Source organism: Atractosteus spatula, chromosome 3 (assembly GCF_055471065.1).
Source record: "Atractosteus spatula isolate fAtrSpa1 chromosome 3, fAtrSpa1.hap1, whole genome shotgun sequence".
Classification (NCBI taxonomy): Eukaryota; Metazoa; Chordata; class Actinopteri; order Semionotiformes; family Lepisosteidae; genus Atractosteus; species Atractosteus spatula.
Window position 1 is genome coordinate 67,543,990 of NC_142708.1, and position 24,065 is coordinate 67,568,054.

At 53.1% G+C, this 24,065-nt stretch overlaps 1 protein-coding gene across 1 annotated transcript; it reads left to right on the plus strand.

Annotated features, from left to right (window-relative positions):
• Positions 1–209: 209 nt before the first annotated feature.
• On the plus strand, positions 210–23,904 carry gucy2d (guanylate cyclase 2D, retinal). The gene is made up of 19 exons (XM_088910110.1): positions 210–1,020; positions 4,854–5,155; positions 5,720–6,083; positions 6,625–6,709; positions 7,381–7,477; positions 7,723–7,854; positions 8,326–8,409; positions 10,186–10,362; positions 11,692–11,848; positions 12,596–12,745; positions 13,053–13,201; positions 13,989–14,152; positions 14,708–14,900; positions 15,667–15,841; positions 16,753–16,851; positions 19,005–19,099; positions 19,299–19,384; positions 19,905–19,998; positions 20,103–23,904. Exons 1-18 carry the CDS (start codon positions 210–212, stop codon positions 19,987–19,989), a joined length of 3,405 nt encoding a protein of 1,134 aa, XP_088766236.1. The 3' UTR covers positions 19,990–19,998; positions 20,103–23,904.
• The last annotated feature ends 161 nt before the right edge of the window (positions 23,905–24,065 follow it).

The following is a 24,065-nucleotide window of genomic DNA, read 5'->3' on the forward strand; positions in this document are numbered from 1 at the left end:
AACCCTGGAATAGTGCCTGCTCTGCCAGGCTGGACAGACTGCGCACCAAGGCAGAGGTCTAAGCAGCCACACTCCACACACCACACTCCATCCCTGACCACCCTTCCTCTTTCTCCCTCTTTCCCTTCTCTTAAAGCCCAGTCCCACCCCCCAACCCCTCAAGCCTGGGAATTCCCAGCCCGTTCCGCAAGACACCCAGCGGTGGGGTCATGGCTGTCCAGCCTGATGGCTTGTGGAGTTTTCTGCTGACCTCATCCTACCACCCCAGGTGGTCCCAAACCGTAGACACAGCCAGGACCAGGAATCGGATTGGGAATGCTAGAGGGAATGGGGGAGCAGGTTTGGATGCTATGGGATGCAGCAGAGGATGTTCTTGGAGCTGGGGCAAATGGCTGTGGCTCCCCCTCCTGGTCGCATCCTGCTTGCTCTCCCAAGGCAGAGCGGCCACTTACAAGATTGCTGTGGTGGGGCCCTGGACTTGTGACCCTCTGTTCGCCAAAGCGCTGCCGGACGTGGCCGCCCGGCTGGCCACCAGCCGAATCAACAAGGACCCCTTCCTGAACAAAGGCTACTGGTACGACTACGTCTTGGTGAACGAGGACTGCCAGACCTCGCGGGCCCTGTCCACCTTCATCAACAGCGAGAGCTACGGCTCCGCCTTCGTCGGGCCCACCAACCCGGGCTACTGCACGGCGGCTGCCCTCCTGGGCAAGAACTGGAACAAGCCGGTGGTGTCCTGGGCTTGCCTGAACCCCGACCTGCACGATGGGGGCTACCCCACCTTCCTGCGCCCCCTCCCGCTCTCCTCGCAGGTGCTCTTCGCCGTGCTGCGCTACTTCCGCTGGGCGCACGCCGCCATCGTGACCGCCGACAGCGACCTGTGGGTGGAGACGGGCCACGAGCTCGCAACCTCGCTGCGCCATCTCGGACTGCCCGTCAGCGTGGTGGTCACCATGGAGACGGAGGGCAACGGCCCGAGCGAGGCCCTGCGGCGCATCAAACGGGCTGACAAAGTAAGAGGTAGGGAGAAATGCCACTGATACCTGTACTGACACTGATAACCAATAACTGATACCGATACCAATACTTGGAGTGAGACTGATAGCTAATACCTGTACTGATACCAATACCAATACTTGGAGTGAGACCGATAGCTGATACCTGTACTGATACCAATACTTAGCGTGAGACTGATAGCTGATACCGATACCAATACTTGGAGTGAGACTGATAGCTGATACCTGTACTGATACTGTTACCAATACTTAGCGTGAGACTTACAACTGATACCTGTACTGATACCGATACCAGTACTTTGAGTGAGACTTGGAGTGAGACTGATAGCTGATACCTGTACTGATACCGATACCAATACTTAGCGTGAGACTTACAACTGATACCTGTACTGATACCGATACCAGTACTTTGAGTGAGACTTGGAGTGAGACTGATAGCTGATACCTGTACTGATACCGATACCAATACTTGGAGTGAGACTGATAGCTGATACCTATACTGATACCGATACCAATACTTGGAGTGAGACTGATAGCTGATACCTGTACTGAGACCGATAACTAATAACTGGTACTGATACCAATACGTAGAGTGAGACTGTTAGCTAATACCTGTACTGAGACTGATAACTGATACCAAGACTGAGAGTGATGCTGGTACTGAGACTGGAACTCATCTGATGCCAGCACTGAGACTAGGACTCATATCTGACACTGATACTGCCACTGGTGCTGACACTGAAACTGACACTGACACTAATACTGATACTGATACTGGGAGTCATATCTGATGCTGAGACTAAGACAGAGATTGTAATAGCCACACTGTTACTGATCTGTGTCACATTCTCACACTAAGGATCACATTGATTGATACCAGTACTGAAGCTATAAGCCACACTGTTACTGAGAGTGATTTTGATGCTCATACAGTTGCTAACAGGCATACTGTTACTGACAGTGATATTAATACTGCTGCTGTTATTAACAGGCGCACTGTTACTGACAGTGATATTAATACTGATACTGTTGCTAAAAGGCACACTGTTACTGACAGTGATTTTGATGCTTTTACTGTTGCTAACAGGCACACTGTTACTGACAGTGATATTAATACTGCTGCTGTTATTAACAGGCACACTGTTACTGAAATTTATTTTAATACTGATACTGTTGCTAAAAGGCACACTCTTACTTATCACTGACACTTAGACTGAGACTAGAAATGTTAGTATTGATGCTAATGATATTAATACCAATAGTATTACCAATACCAATACCAATAGTATTACCAATACCAATAGAGAGTGACATCACCATTACAGTTATTGATAACATTGATACTGTTACTACAGAATGTGCAGTTAGGAGTTAGGAGTCATTATCGTTACTAATTTGGATAGCATTACACAAACTATTTTTCCTACCTGTATTTGATATAAATATGGACATTTAAACTACTAGTGATATAGCTACTGATAATGATATTGCTGATTTTGCTACCTACTACTGTTACCTACAATGCTACTCTGCTAATGTCCATATTGGTAGAAATACAGCTGTTAAGGAAAATGATGTTGATTATCATACAGGTGAGAGTGCGCTTATTTGTTATTGATACAGACAGGAGTGTTGTTGCTGCTGATGATGATTCTCATACTGATGTTGATTACGGTCATGTCCCTGGCTCTGTTGCTGATGCTGATTGTCACTGTGGCCCAGTTACAGACACTGGCATGGGCTCTTGCTCTCACACTGGTAGTACTGCCAGCTGAAACAAGCTGTCTCGTCATGCTGTTGAAGCAAATTCCCTGGGATCAACCGAGAACCAGCAGGCTGGGATCCTCAGATCAGTTAGTTAGCTATTAGCATCCTATTGAGCAGGATGAGATGATTGGCCTTCCCTTGTTGTGTCACCTCTGTCCTTGACAATGGTGATTCGAAGACTGATACTGCCAGCATGACTGCTTTCGCTACCTTTCATTTCCTGGTCATTTGTGTTTGTATAATGTATCATTTCTAAGATGCACAGTTTAGGAAACTCCCAGTCGCTCTAGGAATGTGCTGGAGTCAGTGCCCACCCCGGACCTGAGGGATAAATGGTTCCTGAGTGGTTAGTCTGAGCCGGAGTCGTGCAGCTGGCTGTGCCCAGGAAGCAGCAGGGCACCGTCAGTCTGGCTCTGTGGGGGATATGGTTGGGGTTAGATGACAAGAAGTCGTGTTCATTCTCACTCTTGCTCTCTCTCTCTGACCTCACTCTTGCTCTGACCTCACTCACTCTCGCTCTCTCTGACATCACTCTCTCTCTGACCTCACCCTCGCTCTCTCTGACCTCACTCTCGTGCTCTCTGACATCACTCTCTCTCTGACCTCACCCTCGCTCTCTCTGACCTCACCCTCGGTCTCTCTGACCTCACTCTTGTGCTCTCTGACCTCACTCTCGCTCTCTCTGACCTCACTCTCACGTTCCCTGACCTCACTATCGCTTTTCCTTGTTCACTCTAGGTCTTTCTCGCTCTCACTTTCAATTCAAACAGCTTGTTTGGCAGGACTGATGAATTACAGTGTTGCCAAAGCATATATAATTAAGACATCATCTACAGACATTCATCAGATCTACAGACATCTATGAATTGGCTTCATTACTCTGCTCTCCTCTGTGGTCACTGAGCCTGTCCTCTCTGGGCAGCCAGGTCTGCCTGTGTCACCCTGTTTCGATGGCCAGGCTGTGGTCACTGAGCCTGTACTTTGTCAGGGTCTGTTTCTCTTTGCTATTTCATACCCTGGTCATATATTATGCTAGTGTGTATTGTCTGTTTAGGATTCTGTAGCATTCCAGTTTGTGTTGTTTGTGTTGTTACCCAGTGGGTGAGGTAGTGTTGTTCGGCTTGTGTTGTGTTTCGGTTGATTCTGATTCGTGTTGTTTTAGCAGTGCTGCCCTGAGGCTGGCTGGTGTCAGCGAGCTGCAGGACCAGCTGGCTGAGGGGGCTCTTGGCTCAGCAGGGCCTTGTGGTGCTTGGAGTTCCTCCGTAACCAGAATTTGGTTGCTCTCCTCTGTATGTTTATTAATTATGGGTATTGGTCTAATTTGGTCCTACATAAATTTGAGGAGTTTTCTCTGCACATGCACACAGGGGGTGTGTCTGCGTGCCTCCCTCTCTATAGAGGGAGTGTGTCTGCCTGCCTCCCTCTCTATAGAGGGGGTGTGTCTGTGTGCCTCCCTCTCTGGAGAGGTGTGTGTCTGCCTGCCTTTCTCTCTGGAGAGGGGTGTGTCAGCGTGCCTCCCTCTCTGGAGAGGGGTATGTCAGTGTGCCTCCCTCTCTGGAGAGGGGTGTGTCTGTGTGCCTCCCTCTCTGGAGAGGGGTATGTCAGTGTGCCTCCCTCTCTGGAGAGGGGTGTGTCTGCGTGCCTCCCTCTCTAGAGAGGGGTGTGACTGTGTGCCTCCCTCTCTGAAGAGGGGTGTGTCAGTGTGCCTCACTCTCTGGAGAGGGGTGTGTCTGCGTGCCTCCTTCTGGAGAGGGGTGTGACTGCGTGCCTCACTCTCTGGAGAGGGGTGTGTCAGTGTGCCTCCCTCTCTGGAGAGGGGTGTGACTGTGTGCCTCCCTCTCTGGAGAAGGGTATGTCAGTGTGCCTCCCTCTCTGGAGAGGGGTGTGTCTGCGTGCCTCCCTCTCTGGAGAGGGGTGTGTCAGTGTGCCTCCCTCTCTGGAGAGGGCACAGGGAGCCAGTTAGAGAGCTGGCGATTGCACACTGGGTGGCGATATCACAGATGCCCAGTTCCGGCGCGAAGTCCTGGGGGCGTGAGCGGTAACTGGCCTGTGTGTGTGCCTGTCCCTCAGTGATCATCATGTGCATGCACTCGGCGCTGATCGGCGGGCAGGAGCAGCGGCTGCTCCTCAAGACGGCGCAGGACCTGCGCATGACGGACGGCAGCTACGTGTTCCTGCCCTACGACACCCTGCTGTACAGCCTGCCCTACCGCGCCGCGCCGCAGCCGCTGCTGGCCAACGACTCCGCCCTGCGCCAGGCCTACGACGCCGTGCTCACCGTCACCGTGGACTGCGAGCAGCGCTCCTTCACCGAGGCCTTCCGCGACGCGCAGGACTCCTACGAGATCCGCTCCAGCTGGCACCCCAGTCAGGCAAGTCCGGCTCGGGGACCCAGCGCAGTGTGCGGGCGCCCCTGCAGACTGCACCCCCTTAGTGGAGTAACGTTACAGTGTGGGGGCGTCCCTGCACTCTGCCCCCCCCCGTAAGTAAAGTTACAGTGTGGGGGCGTCCCTGCACTCTGCACCCCCCCCGTGAGTAACATTACAGTGTGGGGGCATCCCTGCACTCTGCACCCCCCCTGTGAGTAACGTTACAGTGTGGGGCCGTCCCTGCACTCTGTACCCCCTCCCCCCATGGAGTAACGTTACAGTGTGGGGGCGTCCCTGCACTCTGCACCCCCTTAATGGAGTAACGTTACAGTGTGGGGGTGTCCCTGCAGACTGCACCCCCTTACTGGAGTAATGTTACAGTGTGGGGGCGTCCCTGCACTCTGCACCCCCTTAGTGGAGTAGCGTTACAGCGCTGTGGCAGATTGAACATTTGGAGGAATAAGCTTGTCTTGTGTTTGAAGCTCTTAGCTCTGTCTGTCTCTCTGTCGGTAAAACCAGTTGAATCCCCTTTCTCTTCTTGATGTAATTCCGCCTCTCAACCACTAGGTGTCGCCTCTCTTTGGCACCATCTACAACTCCCTGCTCTTCGTGGCGAACGCAGTGGAGCGTGGGCGGCGGAGCGGGCGCTGGGTGTCCGGCACGTCGGTGGCACAGCACGCGCGGGGCTTCGAGTTCGACGGCTTCTGCCAGCGGCTGTGGGTGGGCGAGGAGGGGGCGGGGCTGCGGGCCCGGTTCGTGGTTCTGGACAGCGACGGCTGGGGCAGCACGCTGCGCCCCACGCACACGTTCACACCCAGCACTCACGGCGGGTCCCTTGTGCCCACCGGCCGCGGCGTGCACTTCCCTGGGGGCTCCACGCCAGGCACCGACTCCGGCTGCTGGTTCGACTCCAACACCATCTGCTCTGGGGGTGAGAGTCGCACTGCTCCCCCACTGTCGTCCTCACCCACTCCCCCCTGTCCTTCTGTCTCTCGGCTTGTCCTCCTCGCCATCTCTGTCTCTGTCACTCACACAGCACACGGATTAAACTCAGCTCTCCCTTTCTTTCTTCCCTGTCTCCCTTCTCCCTCTTTCTCTCTGTCTCTCCTCCCTCTCTCCTGCCTCTCTCTCTGTCTCTCCTCTCTCCCTCTCCTCCCTGTTTCTCTGTCTCCCTCCCCTTCTCCTCCCTCTGTCCCTGTCTCTCCTCCCTGTCTCTCTCTCCGTCCCTCTCCTCCCTGTCTCTCCTCCCTCTCTCTGTCTTTCCTCCCTATCTACTCCCTGTCTCTCTGTCTCACCTCTTCTCTCCTCCCTCTTTCCTCCCATTCTACTCCCTGTCTCTCTGTCTCACCTCTTCTCTCCTCCCTCTTTCCTCCCATTCTACTCCCTGTCTCTCTGACTCTTCTCCTTCTCTGTCCTCCCTGTCTCCCTGTCTCTCTCCCTCTCTCCCTCTCCTCCTCTCCTCCTCTCTCCAGGAGTGGATCCAGTCTTTGTTCTGCTGATCTTTGTGCTGATCACAGGCCTGGCTGTAGGAGGGGTGGCCTTGGCTTACTTCCTCAGGTAGGGGTGTCCCTGACACACTCACACACTCACACTGCCACACTGTCACACACACAGTCACATTGACACACTGCCACACTGTCACACATACAGTCACATTGAAACACTTACACACTGACACACGCACTCACACTGACACACTCACACACTCACACTGCCACAATGTCACACTGTCACACACACAGTCACATTGACACACTGCCACACTGTCACACACACAGTCACATTGAAACACTTACACACTGACACACGTACTCACACTGACACACTCACACACTCACACTGCCACAATGTCACACACACACTCACACTGACACACTTACACACTGACACACTCACACTGACACACACACTCGCAGACACACTAACACTGACGCACACTCACTGACACACACACTCACTGACACACTTACACACTGACACGCTAACACTGACGCGCACTCACTGACACATGCTGTCACACACTGACACACTTACACACTCACACTGACATACTGACACGGACACACTAACACACTGTCTCACACACACTGACACATTTACACACTGACACACTCACACTGACACTCCCACTGACACACACTGTCACACTCCCGCTGACACACTCCCACTGACACACGCTGGCCTGCTGGGACCGGGTCAGACCCACTGCTGCCATTTTCACTGTGCAGGAGGAGGATCCAGCAGTCCCAGCTGATGAAGGGTCCGAACAAGATCCTGCTGACCCTGGACGACCTGGTGTTCATCAACGCCCAGCTCAGCAAGAAGGTCAGTCAGAGCAAGAGGCAGGGCTGTCTCAAAATAATACCCCAGAATTCCCTCTCCTTCCTGTTGTGTGCTCACAGCTCCTGTCACAGCCTGAGCAGCAGACAGCGTTCCTGTCTAATACTACTGCTATACAAGAAGAAGAAGAAACCTGTTCCCACAGCTCTGTTGGCTCACTGAGAGACATATTGAAGAGTGCTGCTCACACTGGTCCCACCCCTCGCTGTCTCCCTCTCTCTGTGCTGTAGAAGATGAACGAGGACAGCGTGGCCGGGAGGAGTCTGTCGGATGTGAAGAGCAACAGGACACCCCGTCACTCAGTATCCGGGCGCAGCCTGACGGCCGCCACACCAGAGAGCTCCAACGTGGCCATCTACGAGGTGACCGGGTGGCGACAGACCTTCAGCAGGGGATATAACACCTGGGTTATGTGGCTGGAGACATTTTGAGTAGGGTACAATACTCTGGGTCATGTGGCAGAAGAAGATAAGGGGTATATACAGTACTTTGGGCATTGGAATAGGACTGTCCAGGCTGGGAACAGGCCGTAACACTGTGGACAGTATATATACTGTGGAGTATTGTACACTTTTTGGAGGACATTAAACCAACTATACTTGGGTTCTGGGTAACAATATTCTGTTGTTGGGGATGATAGATCTGTTACTGTGTCGTTGGGGTGGGAGAACCCTGTTCCCAGGGTATTTTAGTCCATTTGCTTATATACAATCCCCTCACCTGGAGAATATGAGTCTCTTACTGGGCCGTAGTACTGTGTGCTGCTGTGGTAGAGTTACCCTGAGCTCCTGGGGCACAGTGGTCTTTACTCCCACCTCCTGCCCTTTCTCCAGGGCGACTGGGTCTGGCTGAAGAAGTTTCCTGTAGGAGGAAAAAACATGGAGATCAAGCCCACGACCAAGACTGTCTTCTGCAAGGTGAGCGGGCAGCGCAGGGCAGGGGGTGACTGTGGTGAGAGCGATGGCTGTGACTGTGGTGAGAGCGACGGCTGTGACTGTGGTGAGAGTGACGGCTGTGACTGAGGTGAGAGTGATCGCTGTGATTGTGGTGAGAGTGACGGCTGTGACTGTGGTGAGAGTGACGGCTGTGACTATGGTGAGAGAGAAGGCTGTGACTGTGGTGAGAGCGACGGCTGTGACTGTGGTGAGAGCGATGGCTGTGACTGTGGTGAGAGCGACGGCTGTGACTGTGGTGAGAGTGACGGCTGTGACTGTGGCGAGAGTGACGGCTGTGACTGTGGTGAGAGTGACGGCTGTGACTGTGGTGAGAGTGATGGCTGTGACTGTGGTGAGAGTGACGGCTGTGACTGAGGTGAGAGTGATCGCTGTGATTGTGGCGAGAGTGACGGCTGTGACTGTGGCGAGAGCGACGGCTGTGACTGTGGTGAGAGTGACGGCTGTGACTGTGGTGAGAGAGAAGGCTGTGACTGTGGTGAGAGTGATGGCTGTGACTGCGGTGAGAGCGATGGCTGTGATTGAGGTGAGAGTGACGACTGTGACTGTGGTGAGAGCGATGGCTGTGACTGTGGTGAGAGAGAAGGCTGTGACTGTGGTGAGAGTGACGGCTGTGACTGTGGTGAGAGTGACGGCTGTGACTGTGGTGAGAGCGACGGCTGTGACTGTGGTGAGAGTGACAGCTGTGACTGTGGTGAGAACAATGGCTGTGACTGTGGTGAGAGTGACAGCTGTGACTGTGGTGAGAGCGACGGCTGTGACTGTGGTGAGAGTGACGGCTGTGACTGTGGTGAGAACAATGGCTGTGACTGTGGTGAGAGTGATGGCTGTGACTGTGGTGAGAGAGAAGGCTATGACTGTGGTGAGAGTGACAGCTGTGACTGTGGTGAGAGTGATGGCTGTGACTGTGGTGAGAACAATGGCTGTGACTGTGGTGAGAGTGACAGCTGTGACTGTGGTGAGAGAGAAGGCTGTGACTGTGGTGAGAGTGATCGCTGTGACTGTGGTGAGAGAGAAGGCTGTGACTGTGGTGAGAGAGAAGGCTGTGACTGTGGTGAGAACAATGGCTGTGACTGTGGTGAGAGCGACGGCTGTGACTGTGGTGAGAGCGACAGCTGTGACTGTGGTGAGAGTGATGGCTGTGACTGTGGTGAGAGTGATGGCTGTGACTGTGGTGAGAGTGACGGCTGTGACTGTGGTGAGAGCGATGGCTGTGACTGTGGTGAGAGTGACGGCTGTGACTGTGGTGAGAGAGAAGGCTGTGACTGTGGTGAGAACAATGGCTGTGACTGTGGTGAGAGCGACGGCTGTGACTGTGGTGAGAGCGACGGCTGTGACTGTGGTGAGAGAGAAGGCTGTGACTGTGGTGAGAGAGAAGGCTGTGACTGTGGTGAGAGTGACAGCTGTGACTGTGGTGAGAGAGAAGGCTGTGACTGTGGTGAGAGTGATGGCTGTGACTGTGGTGAGAGAGAAGGCTGTGACTGCGGTGAGAGTGATGGCTGTGACTGTGGTGAGAGTGACGGCTGTGACTGTGGTGAGAGCGATGGCTGTGACTGCGGTGAGAGCGATGGCTGTGACTGTGGTGAGAGCGATGGCTGTGACTGAGGTGAGAGTGATCGCTGTGATTGTGGCGAGAGCGATGGCTGTGACTGTGGTGAGAGCGATGGCTGTGACTGCGGTGAGAGCGATGGCTGTGACTGTGGTGAGAGCGATGGCAGTGATTATGTTCTCCCACGACAGCTGAGAGATCTTCGTCATGAGAACCTGAACCTGTTCCTGGGCTTCTTCCACGACTGCGGCGTGTTCGCCATCGTGACGGAGCACTGCTCTCGCGGCAGCCTGGAGGACCTCATCCACAACACCGACATGAAGCTCGACTGGATGTTCAAGTCCTCCCTGCTGCTGGACCTTATCAAGGTGACCACTCGTGGCCGGGTTCAAGGACAAGAGACAGGACAGCGCCTGGACAGATGCTGGGGTTTCCTGGGTGGCAGATCACAGCAAGTTGAGCATCGCCAGAGTGGTGAAGGTTTGAGTCAGCCACGATGCCCTTGTCCTTTGTACCACAGTGCCGGCTCTTTGACTGGCCAAGGGCAACTGCCATCTTGCTGTGCTGTTAGTGGGAGATGTGTCACGTCTGTCCTTTCAGGCTGAATCGCAGGGTGAATGATCTGTAGAGGGTGTCAAAGGAGGGTGTGCACAGTCCTCACTCTCCTTTCGCACTGCGGTGTCCACATTGAAGGCAGCGCCCTCTGGTGTGTCTTGGTGATAGCAGCGCTCTGTGGTGTCCACAGTGAAGGCAGCACCCTCTGGTGGGCCCTGGATATAGCAGCGCTCTGTGGTGTCCACAGTGAAGGCAGCGCCCTGTGGTGGGCCCTGGAGATAGCAGCGCTCTGTGGTGTCCTCAGTGAAGGTAGCGCCCTCTGGTGGGCCCTGGATATAGCAGCGCTCTGTGGTGTCCACAGTGAAGGCAGTGCCCTCTGGTGGGCCCTGGATATAGCAGCGCTCTGTGGTGTCCACAGTGAAGGCAGCGCCCTCTGCTGGGCCCTGGAGATAGCAGCGCTCTGTGGTGTCCACAGTGAAGGCAGCGCCCTCTGGTGGGCCCTGGATATAGCAGCGCTCTGTGGTGTCCACAGTGAAGCCAGCGCCCTCTGGTGGGCCCTGGATATAACAGCGCTCTGTGGTGTCCACAGTGAAGCCAGCGCCCTCTGGTGGGCCCTGGATATAGCAGCGCTCTGTGGTGTCCACAGTGAAGGCAGCGCCCTCTGGTGGGCCCTGGATATAGCAGCGCTCTGTGGTGTCCACAGTGAAGCCAGCGCCCTCTGGTGGGCCCTGGATATAGCAGCGCTCTGTGGTGTCCACAGTGAAGGCAGCGCCCTCTGGTGGGCCCTGGATATAGCAGCGCTCTTTGGTGTCCACAGTGAAGGCAGCGCCCTCTGGTGGGCCCTGGATATAGCAGCGCTCTTTGGTGTCCTCAGTGAAGGTAGCGCCCTCTGGTGGGCCCTGGTGATAGCAGCGCTCTGCAGTGTCCACAGTGAAGGCAGCGCCCTCTGGTGGGCCCTGGATATAGCAGCGCTCTGCGGTGTCCACAGTGATTGTCCATGACAGGTGTTCCCCCTGCTGTCCTGCTGCACCTGTAGAGTCTTCGCCCAATACCAGTCTGAGCGGTCCCACTATCCCGGGTGGGGCACCATAAATTGTTCCCCCACAGAGCAACTCACCACCCCCCCCCACCTCTCGATGCAGGCGATGAAATACCTGCACCACCGCGACGTCGTCCATGGCCGCCTGAAGTCGCGGAACTGCGTGGTGGATGGACGCTTCGTCCTGAAGGTCACCGACTACGGCTACAACGAGATCCTGGACACGCAGAAGATGCCACACATAGACGGCAGGCCGGAGGGTGAGCGTCTTCCCCCCTGACCAGTTCCCCAGCTAGCAGGCCAATCAGGATTCGGAGTCTAGCTGTCTTGACGTGACCGGGAGACTCCGGATTGGTCAAGGCCTTCGGAGACGGTCTCAGCTGTGAAAGAACGTTTTTAATGGATGGGACAGTATACGTGCAAGTGTGAATTTAAATGAACATTTACAGATGTATAAAGATATACTAAAAAAGCCACAGAGCATTCTGTTATAATAGTTATAAGTTGCCCTTTAACCCACAGTATACAGGCTGCCCTCTTCCTCACCTCTTTTTCTCTCTGCTCTCTCACTCACTGTATCCATCATCTCCTCCTCTCCCATTGTCTGTCTGCCCCACTCCCACTCCCCTCCCTCCCTCTCTCCTGTCTCCTCTCTCTGCCCCACTCCCTCTCTCCTCCCTCTCTCTGCCCCACTCCCACTCCCTCTCTCCTCCACTCCTCTCTCTGTCCCACTCCACTCCTCTCCCTCTCTCCTGTCTCCTCTCTCTGCCCCACTCCCTCTCTCTGCCCCACTCCTACTCCCTCTCTCCTCCACTCCTCTCTCTGTCCCACTCCACTCCTCTCCCTCTCTCCTGTCTCCTCTCTCTGCTCCACTCTCACTCCCCTCCCTCTCTCCTGTCTTCTCTCTGCCCCACTCCCACTCCCTCTCTCCTGTCTCCTCTCTCCTCTCTCCTCTCTCTGCCCCACTCCCCTCCTCTCCCTCTCTCCTGTCTCCTCTGTCCACACAGACTTGTTCTGGACTGCCCCGGAGCTGCTCAGGGACTCCAGTCTGGAGCGGAAGGGCACATTTCGGGGTGACGTCTACAGCTTCTCCATCATCATGCAAGAGGTCATCTGCCGCAGCACCCCCTACTGCATGCTGGACATGCCCTCAGAGGGTGAGCCTGCCTGTCTGTCCCCCTGCCTGTCTGTCTCTCTGACTGTCTGTGTCTGTCTGCTCTGACTGTCTGTGTTTCTGTCTCTCTGTCTGTCTGTGTGTCGGCTCTGACTCTGTATCTCTGTGCCTGTCTGTCTCTCTGTCTGTGTGTCGGCTCTGATTCTGTATCTTTGTGCCTGTCTGTCTCTCTGTCTGTCTGTGTGTCGGCTCTGACTCTGTATCTCTGTGCCTGTCTGTCTCTCTGTGTGTCTGACTCTCCCCCCGCCTGAGTGCCTGTCTCTCTCCGGCCTGCCGGTCTGTGTGCTCAGAGATCATTAAGAAGGTGCGCAGGCCCCCCCCTCTGTGCCGGCCCTCGGTGTCGGTGGACCAGGCGCCGATGGAGTGTATTCAGATCATGAAGCAGTGCTGGAGCGAGCAGCCCGAGAGGCGGCCCAACTTCGAGCAGATCTTCGACCAGGTCAGGAGTCTCCCTGTCCATCCGCCTGCCTGTCTGTCTATCTGCCTGCCTGTCTGTCCATCTGTCTGCCTGCGTGTCTGTCTACCTGTCCATCCGCCTGCCTGTCTGTCCATCTGTCCATCCGTCTGCCAGTTTGTCCATCTGCCTGCCTGTCTGTCCATCCGTCTGCCAGTCTGTCCATCTGCCTGCCTGTCTGTCCATCCGCTTGCCTGTCTGTGCATCTGTCTGCCTGTCTGTCCATCTGTCTGCTTGTCAGTCCATACGCCTGCCTGTCTGTGCATCTGCCTGCCTGTCTGTCTCTACCCATCCGCCTGTCTGTCTGCCCATCTGTCCCTCTGCCTGCCTGTCTGTCTGTCCATCTGCCTGTCTGTCCGTCTGCCTGCCTGTCTGTCCCTCTGTCCCTCTGCCTGCAGTACGTCAGTCAGCAGTTACAGAGGTAGGACTGAACAAATCCTCATTCGCTCATTTTCAGGCAGGCTCATCAGTTTCTCAGTGTGTCTTTGCCCTCTGGGTTATGGGAATTTCAGGGTTATGGGAACACTAAGGGAGGTTGGGAGGTGGGAGATCCACAGCCCAGAAGTGAGGTCAGACCGCGATGTGACCGGCTGCCCTTCAGGATCGACAGTGAGACGAGAGCGTGGGGTTCCCTGGGGTACCCCAGGGGTCACGGCTGGCAGCCCAGCTTTGCTACTGAAGCAGGAACACTGGAGTGAGGTTCTGGGGATCTGAGGGCCAGTGAGAGACTCAGAAGACCCCTCCAGTCTAAGACCTCTCTGACCCCCTGCAGTTCAAGAACATCAACAAGGGCAAGAAGACCAACATCATCGACTCGATGCTGCGCATGCTGGAGCAGTACAGCAGCAACCTGGAGGACCTGATCCGCGAGAGGACCGAGGAGCTGGAGGTGGAGAAGCAGAAGACCGATCGCCTGCTCACACAGATGCTCCCCCCGTGAGTCACGCTGTCTGTCTGTCTGCCTGTCTGTCTGTCTGTCTGCCGGTCTGAGAGACTATCTGTGTGAGAGACTGTCTGAGAGACTGCCTGTCTGTCTGTCTGCCGGTCTGAGAGACTATCTGTGTAAGAGACTGTCTGTCTGTCTGAGAGACTGCCTGTCTGCCAGTCTGAGAGACTGTCTGTCTGTCTGACTATCTGAGAGACTGTCTGTCTCTCTGTCTGTCTGAGAGACTGTCAGCCTGTCTGTCTATCTGAGAGTCTGTTTGAGTGCGTCTGCCAGTCTGAGTGCATTGTCATGTCTTACTTTCTGTCTGTCCTCTGTCCTCCTTCCCCCATCCCATCTCTCTCCTCTCTCACCTCCCTCTCCTCTCTCTCCTCTCCCCTCTGCTTTCTCTTCATGTCACATCAGTCTCCCTCTCTCCTCTCTCTCCTCTCTCACCTCCCTCTCCCCTCTCCTCTCTCTCCTCTCCTCTCTCTCCTCTCTCTCTATGGAGGATGTGTACTCTGCTCTCTCTTCATGTCACATCAGTCTCCCTCTCTCCTCTCTCTCAGTTCAGTTGCCAATGCTCTGAAGACCGGTACCCCAGTGGAGCCAGAGTACTTCAACGGGGTCACACTGTACTTCAGCGACATCGTGGGGTTCACCACTATCTCCGCGCTCAGCGAGCCCATCGAGGTGGTCGACCTGCTCAATGACCTCTACACGCTGTTCGACGCAATCATCGGCTCCCACGATGTGTACAAGGTGAGGCAGAGAGAGGGACAGGTGGGGCCGAGCTCTGAGTGACAGTACACACTGACCGAGTGTCTGACCAGGGCGAGAGACAGCACGGACAAACAGACCACCTGAGGTACAGGCTCAGAGACCACACCCTGGACATACACAGTGGACACAGCCAGACCTGACTGTCCAGAGAGGACAGGCGCAGTGAACACAGCTTGGACATAGACACTGGACACAGGCATACCTGGCTGTCCAGAGAGGACAGGCTCTGTGACCACAGCCTGGACACAGAAACTGGACACAGGCAGACCTGGCTGTCCAGAGAGGACAGGCTCAGTGACCACAGCCTGGGCACAGACTCTGGACACAGACTGACCTGGCTGTCCAGAGAGGACAGGCTCAGTGACCACAGCCTGGGCACAGACTCTGGACACAGACTGACCTGGCTGTCCAGAGAGGACAGGCTCAGTGACCACAGCATGGGCACAGACTCTGGACACAGACTGACCTGGCTGTCCAGAGAGGACAGGCTCAGTGACCACAGCCTGGGCACAGACTCTGGACACAGACTGACCTGGCTCTCCAGAGAGGACAGGCTCAGTGACCACAGCCTGGAAGTGTGTGGAGAGTTAGAGAGAGGGTAGGAGTGTTTGGGTTAAGGAGTGGAGGAGTTTAGGAGAGGTGGGAGAGAGGGAGTAGCTTCACGTGATCTTCAGCACAGTCACAGTATGTGTGTGTGTGTGTGTGTGTGCGCGTGCGTGTGTGTCTCTGTGTGCGCGGTGGACAGGTGGAGACCATCGGCGACGCCTACATGGTGGCGTCAGGTGTGCCCAACCGCAACGGGAACCGCCACGCAGCCGAGATCTCCAACATGTCCCTGGACATCCTGCACTGCATTGGGGCCTTCAGGATGAGACACATGCCGGACGTCAAGGTCAAGATCCGGATAGGCCTGCACTCCGGTGAGCACGCGCGCGCTCCTGCTCCAGACAGGGGGCGCTCCTGAGTGGCCTGGGCACCCACTCCACTCACCCTGACACAGAATCACCGAACTGTGGCCAGATACCCTGAAACACAACACACAACAGTAGTTTGCTAAATATTCCCTATACCCAGACTTTAATCCCATTTCCAGTCTCTGGCAGAAGCAGTCTCGCAGGAATTGTTTTGCCAGTGTCTTGAAAGACATCACACAAGTCTAACACAGTTGGATTGCACTTCTTTTTCCCCGAGTCCAGGAGATTCCATACGGATATCGGAATTTTGCAGGAATCACTCAAAGGCGTCAGTGCAGCAGCTCCCATCTTGATTCCTGTATTCCCTTTAACTGCATCAGCAGCTGGCTGCAGGTGTTACTGTGTCGTAAAGATCAGATCAAGGCTGGAGAGTTCAAAATAATACACATGTATCCCCAGGAGTGATGAGCTACAAAAAAGCCTTTGATCTTTAATCAGTGTGTATCTGTCTTTCTGTCTGTGTGTATGCCTGTGTCTGTGTGTGTGCATGTCTGTATGTCTGTACGTGTCTGTGTCTATCTGTGCATGTCTGTCTGTCTGCACGTGTTTGTGTGTGCGTGTCTATCTGTGCATGTCTGTCTGTCTGCGCGTGTCTGTGTGTGCGTGTCTGTGTGTGTCTATCTGTGCATGTCTGTCTGTCTGCGCCTGTCTGTGTGTGCGTCTGTCTGTGTCTATCTGTGCATGTCTGTCTGTCTGTCTGCGCGTGTCTGTGTGTGTCTATCTGTGCATGTCTGTATGTCTGCGCGTGTCTGTGTGTGTGTGTGTCTGTGTGTGTGTGTCTATCTGTGCATGTCTGTATGTCTGCGCGTGTCTGTGTGTGCGTGTCTGTGCGTGTCTGTCTGTGTGTGCCTGTGCAGGTCCCTGTGTGGCCGGGGTGGTTGGCCTCACCATGCCCAGATACTGCCTGTTTGGAGACACAGTCAACACCGCCTCCCGCATGGAGTCGACGGGGCTGCGTGAGTACAAACAACAACACAAGTCGCCTGAAACCGCAGCCACCTTCATACAGTATCCCACTGCACTGCTCGCAGCACTGCCATGAGATCACCTGCCCAGCTCCTAGTCTGCATCCTGGGCCTGGGGCAGCAGCAGGGCGGGTCTACAGGAGAGAGAGAGGAGGGCGGGGGGTGAAGAGGTGGGTGGGGTCACATGATAAAGTGGGAAGGGGGTGAAGAGGTGGGCAGGGCCACAGGGGAGAGGGGGCAGGAGATGAAGAGGTGGGTGGGGCCACAGCAGAGAGAGGGCAGGAGATGAAGAGGTGGGCGGGGCCACAGGAGAGAGAGGAGGGCAGGAGATGAAGAGGTGGGCGGGGCCACAGCAGAGAGAGGGCAGGAGATGAAGAGGTGGGCGGGGCCACAGGAGAGAGAGGAGGGCAGGAGGTGAAGAGGTGGGCGGGGCCACAGGAGGGCAAGAGAGAAAGACAAGGACAGAGAGATAGTGGGGTGAAACAAAGAGAAGAGGAAGGCAGATGGAAAGAGATGGTCCAGGCACTCTCTTATCCCGGAAGCTGGGAGTGGAGAGTGACGTGTGTGGGCTGGGGTGAGGCCAGACTAATCCAGTTGGAAACAGACCAGCTTTGATTACAGCAGCCTGATTTATTTAACCACTTAAAAGTCCTTTATCATCAGAGACAGAGCTTAGAATACAATTACAAAACACCAGTCAAAGACGTCATTGCCACAGGGCTCATACGTAGGGTTTACATAACAAAGAGAAAGGAGTTAATATAGACACACTAGACAGTCCATTAACACTGCACTGAGAGAGGGGTTAATACAGACACACTGGACACTACAGTCCATTAACACTGCACTGAGAGAGAGGGGTTAATACAGACACACTGGACACTACAGTCCATTAACACTGCACTGAGAGAGAGAGGGGTTAATACAGACACACTGGACACTACAGTCCATTAACACTGCACTGAGAGAGAGGGGTTAATACAGACACACTGGACACTACAGTACATTAACACTGCACTGAGAGAGAGAGGTTAATACAGACACACTGGACACTACAGTCCATTAACACTGCACTGAGAGAGAGGGGTTAATACAGACACACTGGACACTACAGTACAGTAACACTGCACTGAGAGAGAGGGGTTAAAACAGGGAGGGGAGCAGCAGTACTGCAGTTGTGTGGATGAGGTCGGCTCAGAGAGATTTACAGCTCTGAGAATCAATCTAATCCTCTAATTCTCTCATCTGAATTAGCCAACAATCTGCACAGATTACTACCTCATCCTCTGGCTCACCAGCCCTGATCTCTCTGTCCACCCGTCTCACCCTGTCTTTCTCCCCATCCTCTCGTTGTCCTGCATCTCTGCCACTCTCTCTCTCACTCCCTCTACCCCTCTCTGAAATTTCAATTCAGGCAATTCAAGGAGCCCTATTCAAGGGTTCTGTTGAATTTTAGTATTGCCAAATCAATAGCACATAGTAAACTTTTACAACAGTGACATTATCATCTATGTACTAACGCTTTATCCACTTCAGGGTCATGGGAGTGCCGGAGCCTATCCCAGCAAGCAACAGGCACAAGGCAGGGTACACCCTGGACGGGACACCAGTTCATCACAGTACAGCTTCACAGACACAAACACACACACTCACAGCAGGGCCACATTTCCGAATAGCCAGTTACCCTACCAGTATGCCTCTGGACTGTGGGAGGAAACCCATACAAACTCAGGGAGAACATGCAAACTCCACACAGACAGCCCAGTGCCCCAGCACTGTGAAGCACAATGATCACCACTGCTGCACTGTGCCACCTGTATTATTATTTATATAAATTGTATAATATATAATTTAATGTGAATTTCATAATTTATATTAAATAACTTAGATTTAATAGTTACTAATAATGAATTCCTATTAATTTAATAACTATTATTATTATTAAAAAATAATAATGGTAGTAGTATTCTTGAGAGGCTAACTCTGTTTGTAGCAACAGCCCTTGTGCATTGAACGTTGCCTGGTGTTGTGTGGAAGTTGAGGCAACAAGTTGCTAGCAGCGGCCTCTACTGTATGTGCCCAGGGCAGGTTTCTGCACCTGTATGCCATCAGCCTCGGACACAGCTGTGTTCTCTCTTCCTCAGCTTACAGAATCCATGTGAACCAGAGCACCGTCAGCATCCTGCAGAGTCTGGAAATGGGGTACAGGCTGGAGGTCAGGGGCAAGACCGAACTCAAGGTACCGGGCACTGCGGTCAATCGATACCGATCAGTATCCTGATTGCAGCCTCAGCCATCTCTTTCCTCAGGGCTCAGTGTAGTATCCATAGTAAAGAGCACATTGGAACAGGAAGTGTAGTCATCTGTGGTGGTGTGAGCGTGTGACTGGCAGACATGTGGTAAACTGGATCTGAGGTACTGGGCCTATGTTCCCGTAGGGTAAAGGTGTTGAGGACACATTCTGGTTGGTTGGGAGAGAAGGATTCACCAAACCCCTTCCCATCCCGCCTGACATTGTACCAGGGTAGGACACCTGACTCTCTGTGTTGATGTCCAGTGTGTCTGTATTAACCCCTCTCTCTCTCAGTGCAGTGTTAATGGACTGTAGTGTCCAGTGTGTCTGTATTAACCCCTCTCTCTCAGTGCAGTGTTAATGTACTGTAGTGTCCAGTGTGTCTGTATTAACCCCTCTCTCTCAGTGCAGTGTTAATATACTGTAGTGTCCAGTGTGTCTGTATTAACCCCTCTCTCTCAGTGCAGTGTTAATGTACTGTAGTGTCCAGTGTGTCTGTATTAACCTCCCTCTCTCTCAGTGCAGTGTTAATGGACTGTACTGTCCAGTGTGTCTGTATTAACCCCTCTCTCTCAGTGCTGTGTTAATGGACTGTAGTGTCCAGTGTGTCTGTATTAACCCCTCTCTCTCAGTGCAGTGTTAATGTACTGTAGTGTCCAGTGTGTCTGTATTAACCCCTCTCTCTTTCAGTGCAGTGTTAATGTACTGTTGTGTCCAGTGTTTCTGCATTAACCTGTCTCTGTGTATGCAGGGCTAGTAATCACGGCATCAGTCTGGATGAGATTCCTGCCGACCGGAGACAGAAATTCATCGATCGACAGAAAAATATGAAATAGGATCCAAAGGTAAGCAGGACAGATGAGTTGCAGCCAAGCCTTGACGCCCTGTGGTTTCAGTCTCCTCCAGCAGGGCGGCGCTGTATTTACTGTGCTGCTCTTTTTCTCTCCAGATGTGCAGCACGCCTACCCAGGTGTCATCTGCTCAGGGTTCAGGGGTGTTGGGTGAACATGAAGATCAGGAAGAATCTAGGGAGTCCTGTGACTCCCAAAATCTGTACCTCGTTCCCCCAGTTCCTACTTGGTGAACCAACACTCACATCTGAGGGAGAAGAGAGCTGCTGGAGAAGAGATCCTGTTCTGTCAGTCACAGCACTCAGGGACCCTGCAGAGAACACCCAGACACTGACTGACCAGAGAGAGGACACTCACACACTGACTGACCAGAGAGAGAGAACACTCACACACTGACTGACCAGAGAGAGAGGACACTCACACACTGACTGACCAGAGAGAGAGGACACACACACTGACTGACCAGAGAGAGAGGACACTCACACACTGACTGGCCAGAGAGAGAGGACACTCACACACTGACTGACCAGAGAGAGAGGACACTCATACACTGACTGACCAGAGAAAGGAAACTCACACACTGACTGACCAGAGAGAGAGGACACTCACACACTGACTGGCCAGAGAGAGAGGACACACACACTGACTGACCAGAGAGAGAGGACACTCACACACTGACTGGCCAGAGAGAGAGGACACTCACACACTGACTGACCAGAGAGAGAGGACACTCATACACTGACTGACCAGAGAAAGGAAACTCACACACTGACTGACCAGAGAGAGAGGACACTCACACACTGACTGGCCAGAGAGAGAGGACACTCACACACTGACTGACCAGAGAGAGGACACTCACACACTGACTGGCCAGAGAGAGAGGACACTCACACACTGACTGACCAGAGAGAGAGGACACTCATACACTGACTGACCAGAGAAAGGAAACTCACACACTGACTGACCAGAGAGAGAGGACACTCACACACTGACTGGCCAGAGAGAGAGGACACTCACACACTGACTGACCAGAGAGAGAGGACACACACACTGACTGACCAGAGAGAGAGGACACTCAGACACTGACTGACCAGAGGGAGGACACTCACACACTGACTGACCAGAGAGAGGACACTCAGACACTGACTGACCAGAGAGAGAACACTCACACACTGACTGACCAGAGAGAGAGGACACACACACTGACTGACCAGAGAGAGGACACTCACACACTGACTGGCCAGAGAGAGAGGACACTCACACACTGATTGACCAGAGAGAGAGGACACTCACACACTGACTGACCAGGGAGAGAGCATACTCACACACTGACTGACCAGAGAGAGGACACTCACACACTGACTGACCAGAGAGAGAGGACACTCACACACTGACTGACCAGAGAGAGAGGACACACACACTGACTGACCAGAGAGAGGACACTCACACACTGACTGACCAGAGAGAGAGGACACTCACACACTGAATGACCAGAAAGAGAGGACACACACACACTGACTGACCAGAGAGAGAGGACACTCACATGCTGACTGATCAGAGAGAGAGGACACTCACACACTGAATGACCAGACAGAGAGGACTCTTACACTCATTGGCACACACTCATTCAGACACTCGCACTCATTCACTCAAACACGCACACACAGTCCCCAATCTGGCTGCAGCTTTTGTCTTCTGGATCCAGGCGCTCACTCTGATTGTTCCAGTCAGCCCAGAGACATGAATGGGAGCCAGAGTCACCTGTGGTGCCCCCTGTGGGGGGGTGAGAATACTGTGCCCTAAGCTGGGTTTTCTTGCATGTGAGCTCCACAGTGCCCAAAGCAGACTTCAGCTCGGTCGATTGACAAAGTGATGTTGCTCTCTCTGACAGGGCTGCAAGCTCTCAGGTACCTCCAGCAGATCGCAAGGGGGCGACGTAGGCATGACAGGTCAAGGGTCACCCAGACCACAGAGCTTCCAGCCACCCATGCGGAGCCCCAGGAACAGTGGACAAAAGAACAAGAAAGCTCCTCCATGGGCTGAGACATCCAGGGCCGGTCCTGGCTCACTTAAAGATGCCGCCTGGGATCGAAACCAGTTTAAAGGGCAGGCAGATGCTCTACAACCTGAGGGGCCTGAGGGGCCGTGCACACACAGTTCAGAGGCTGCAGTCTGGGAGAGCTGTATGCCAGTACTCCTTATTGGAAATAGTTTGCTGTAAAACTCTCTCCTGATAGGCTCTACCCTCTCTTTGGTCATCTAGCATATATGGCAGCCTGACTGGAGGTGTGACCAATGGAAAAGAGCCGTGGGTGGGGAGCCGGGCCACGGTCCAAAGCCACACCTCTTATGACTTTAGTCTGAATGACTCTCTATTTGTGCTGTTATCCTTTCTCCGGTCTCTTTTAAGCAGCATGAAAGTTTCTTGTTCTTTTCTTAATATTCATCTCTCAAGGGCAGGTCCCAACTCCCATGGTATCTCGAATTTCCCAGTGTGAGATCCATCTCCTCCTCAAGAAGCCAGCACTTCCTGTCGATTTGTCAGGACAGTTCATTCCACCCTCTTGCTGAGCCCATTTTTTAACCTGACCTTGTTAATAATTTAACTCCCTTTAAATAGCTCCCAAGTTGCTCCCTTTAGAAAGCCCTCAAGTTGCTCGGAAATATTGTAGTTTTCTTGAAATCTCAGACTTTTTTCTCTTTCAGTCCTCATCCTTATAGAGGGGGTGTCTTTTACCCCACCCCTGTCCTCTTCAGCTGTAGGCTGTGGGCTGGGTCTGTTTGTAAAATACAGTTGCCGTGACCAAAGAACCTGCGCCAGACGTCCAAGACAAACTGGACATGGACATAGTTCCTTCTGTGTGGGAGGAGGCTCTGGGCCCTCATGAGGATGAGGGTTACTGGTGCAGACGTCTGGATTTCAATCCAGGCCAGAGGCAGTCGGATGGGCCAGGCTGCTGCCTCGTGTCTGTTGCCCCTCTGACTTCCTGATGTTCTGTAATTGATTCATAGTGAGTTTTTGTTTTATAGGGTGTTGGGACTGATTCACAGGATCTGTCAGTGTCACTGCAGGAGGTGTGCAAGGAGCCCCTTGCTGACACTCACTGCTCAGCTCCGCTGTGTTTCAGGAAGAGGTAGAGGGTGCTGGGTTCCCCTTAGCCTGGGTCCAGCCTGCCCGTTGGGGTGGGCCTGAGAGCTGTAGTGTGGAGCTGTCATTAGGGGATTGGACTTGACACTAGGAGGTTGTGGGTGCAAATCCCAGTTGTGACGCTGTTGCTGTACCACTGAGCAGGGGGCTTCACCTGAATTGTTCCACTATAATAAACAGCTGTGTAAAAAAAAAATTGGTATAAATGATTCTGCCTAAAGGATGGCCTAAGTCCGAAGTCCTAAATCCACACATCTGAGATTCCTCTCAGCTTTCTGGCAGGATAGACTGAGTCTTTCTTGAGCGGAGACAGAGAGCTGAGCATGACAACAACATGTGGGAAGAAAAAGAAAAAAGGTACCCTCTCTCTGATTCCTCAGTTTATTTCATTATTTTAATTCTGTCATGTATGCATCTATTGAAGTGAATATCAAGCCACATTGTACTTTTTTAATCGTCATTGATCTCTCTATTTATGTCTACATATGGGATATATGTAAAGGAATCACCTGTCCTCACTGTTACAAGATAAGACAGGGAATATTTCAAAATACAGTATTAATGGACAAAGGAGGAAACTTTTTTTTAATCAGTTATGGTCATTTAAGAAACACTGTCCCAAATCTCTGTAGATTTTATATTGTAAAGAAAATTTTAAAAATTGGAAAATCGTAACATGTTGATCGTTTGGGCAGAATTGTAAATGCATAGATTTTTTTTGTGTTTGTGTAAATAAAATATTGTTTTAGAGGAGTCTGGGTTTTGCTTCTAAGCTTACAGTTTATATGCTTCTTATTGTATTCTTTCCCCACTGAAATTAAAACTATTATAAATGTTTTTGCACCCCAGAGAAGATACAAGTCTGGGGTCTGAGGCCCCTTTTCCCCTTAACAAAATGGCGTCAGATTACAGC

Excerpts from the sequence above, each read along its gene's own strand:
- gucy2d (XM_088910110.1), top strand. The coding sequence starts at position 210 with ATGGCTGTCCAGCCTGATGGCTTGTGGAGTTTTCTGCTGACCTCATCC. Across the intron at positions 11,849-12,595 it reads CATAGACGGCAGGCCGGAGG|ACTTGTTCTGGACTGCCCCG; the intron begins GTGAGCGTCTTC and ends CTGTCCACACAG. Across the intron at positions 13,202-13,988 it reads TCGAGCAGATCTTCGACCAG|TTCAAGAACATCAACAAGGG; the intron begins GTCAGGAGTCTC and ends GACCCCCTGCAG.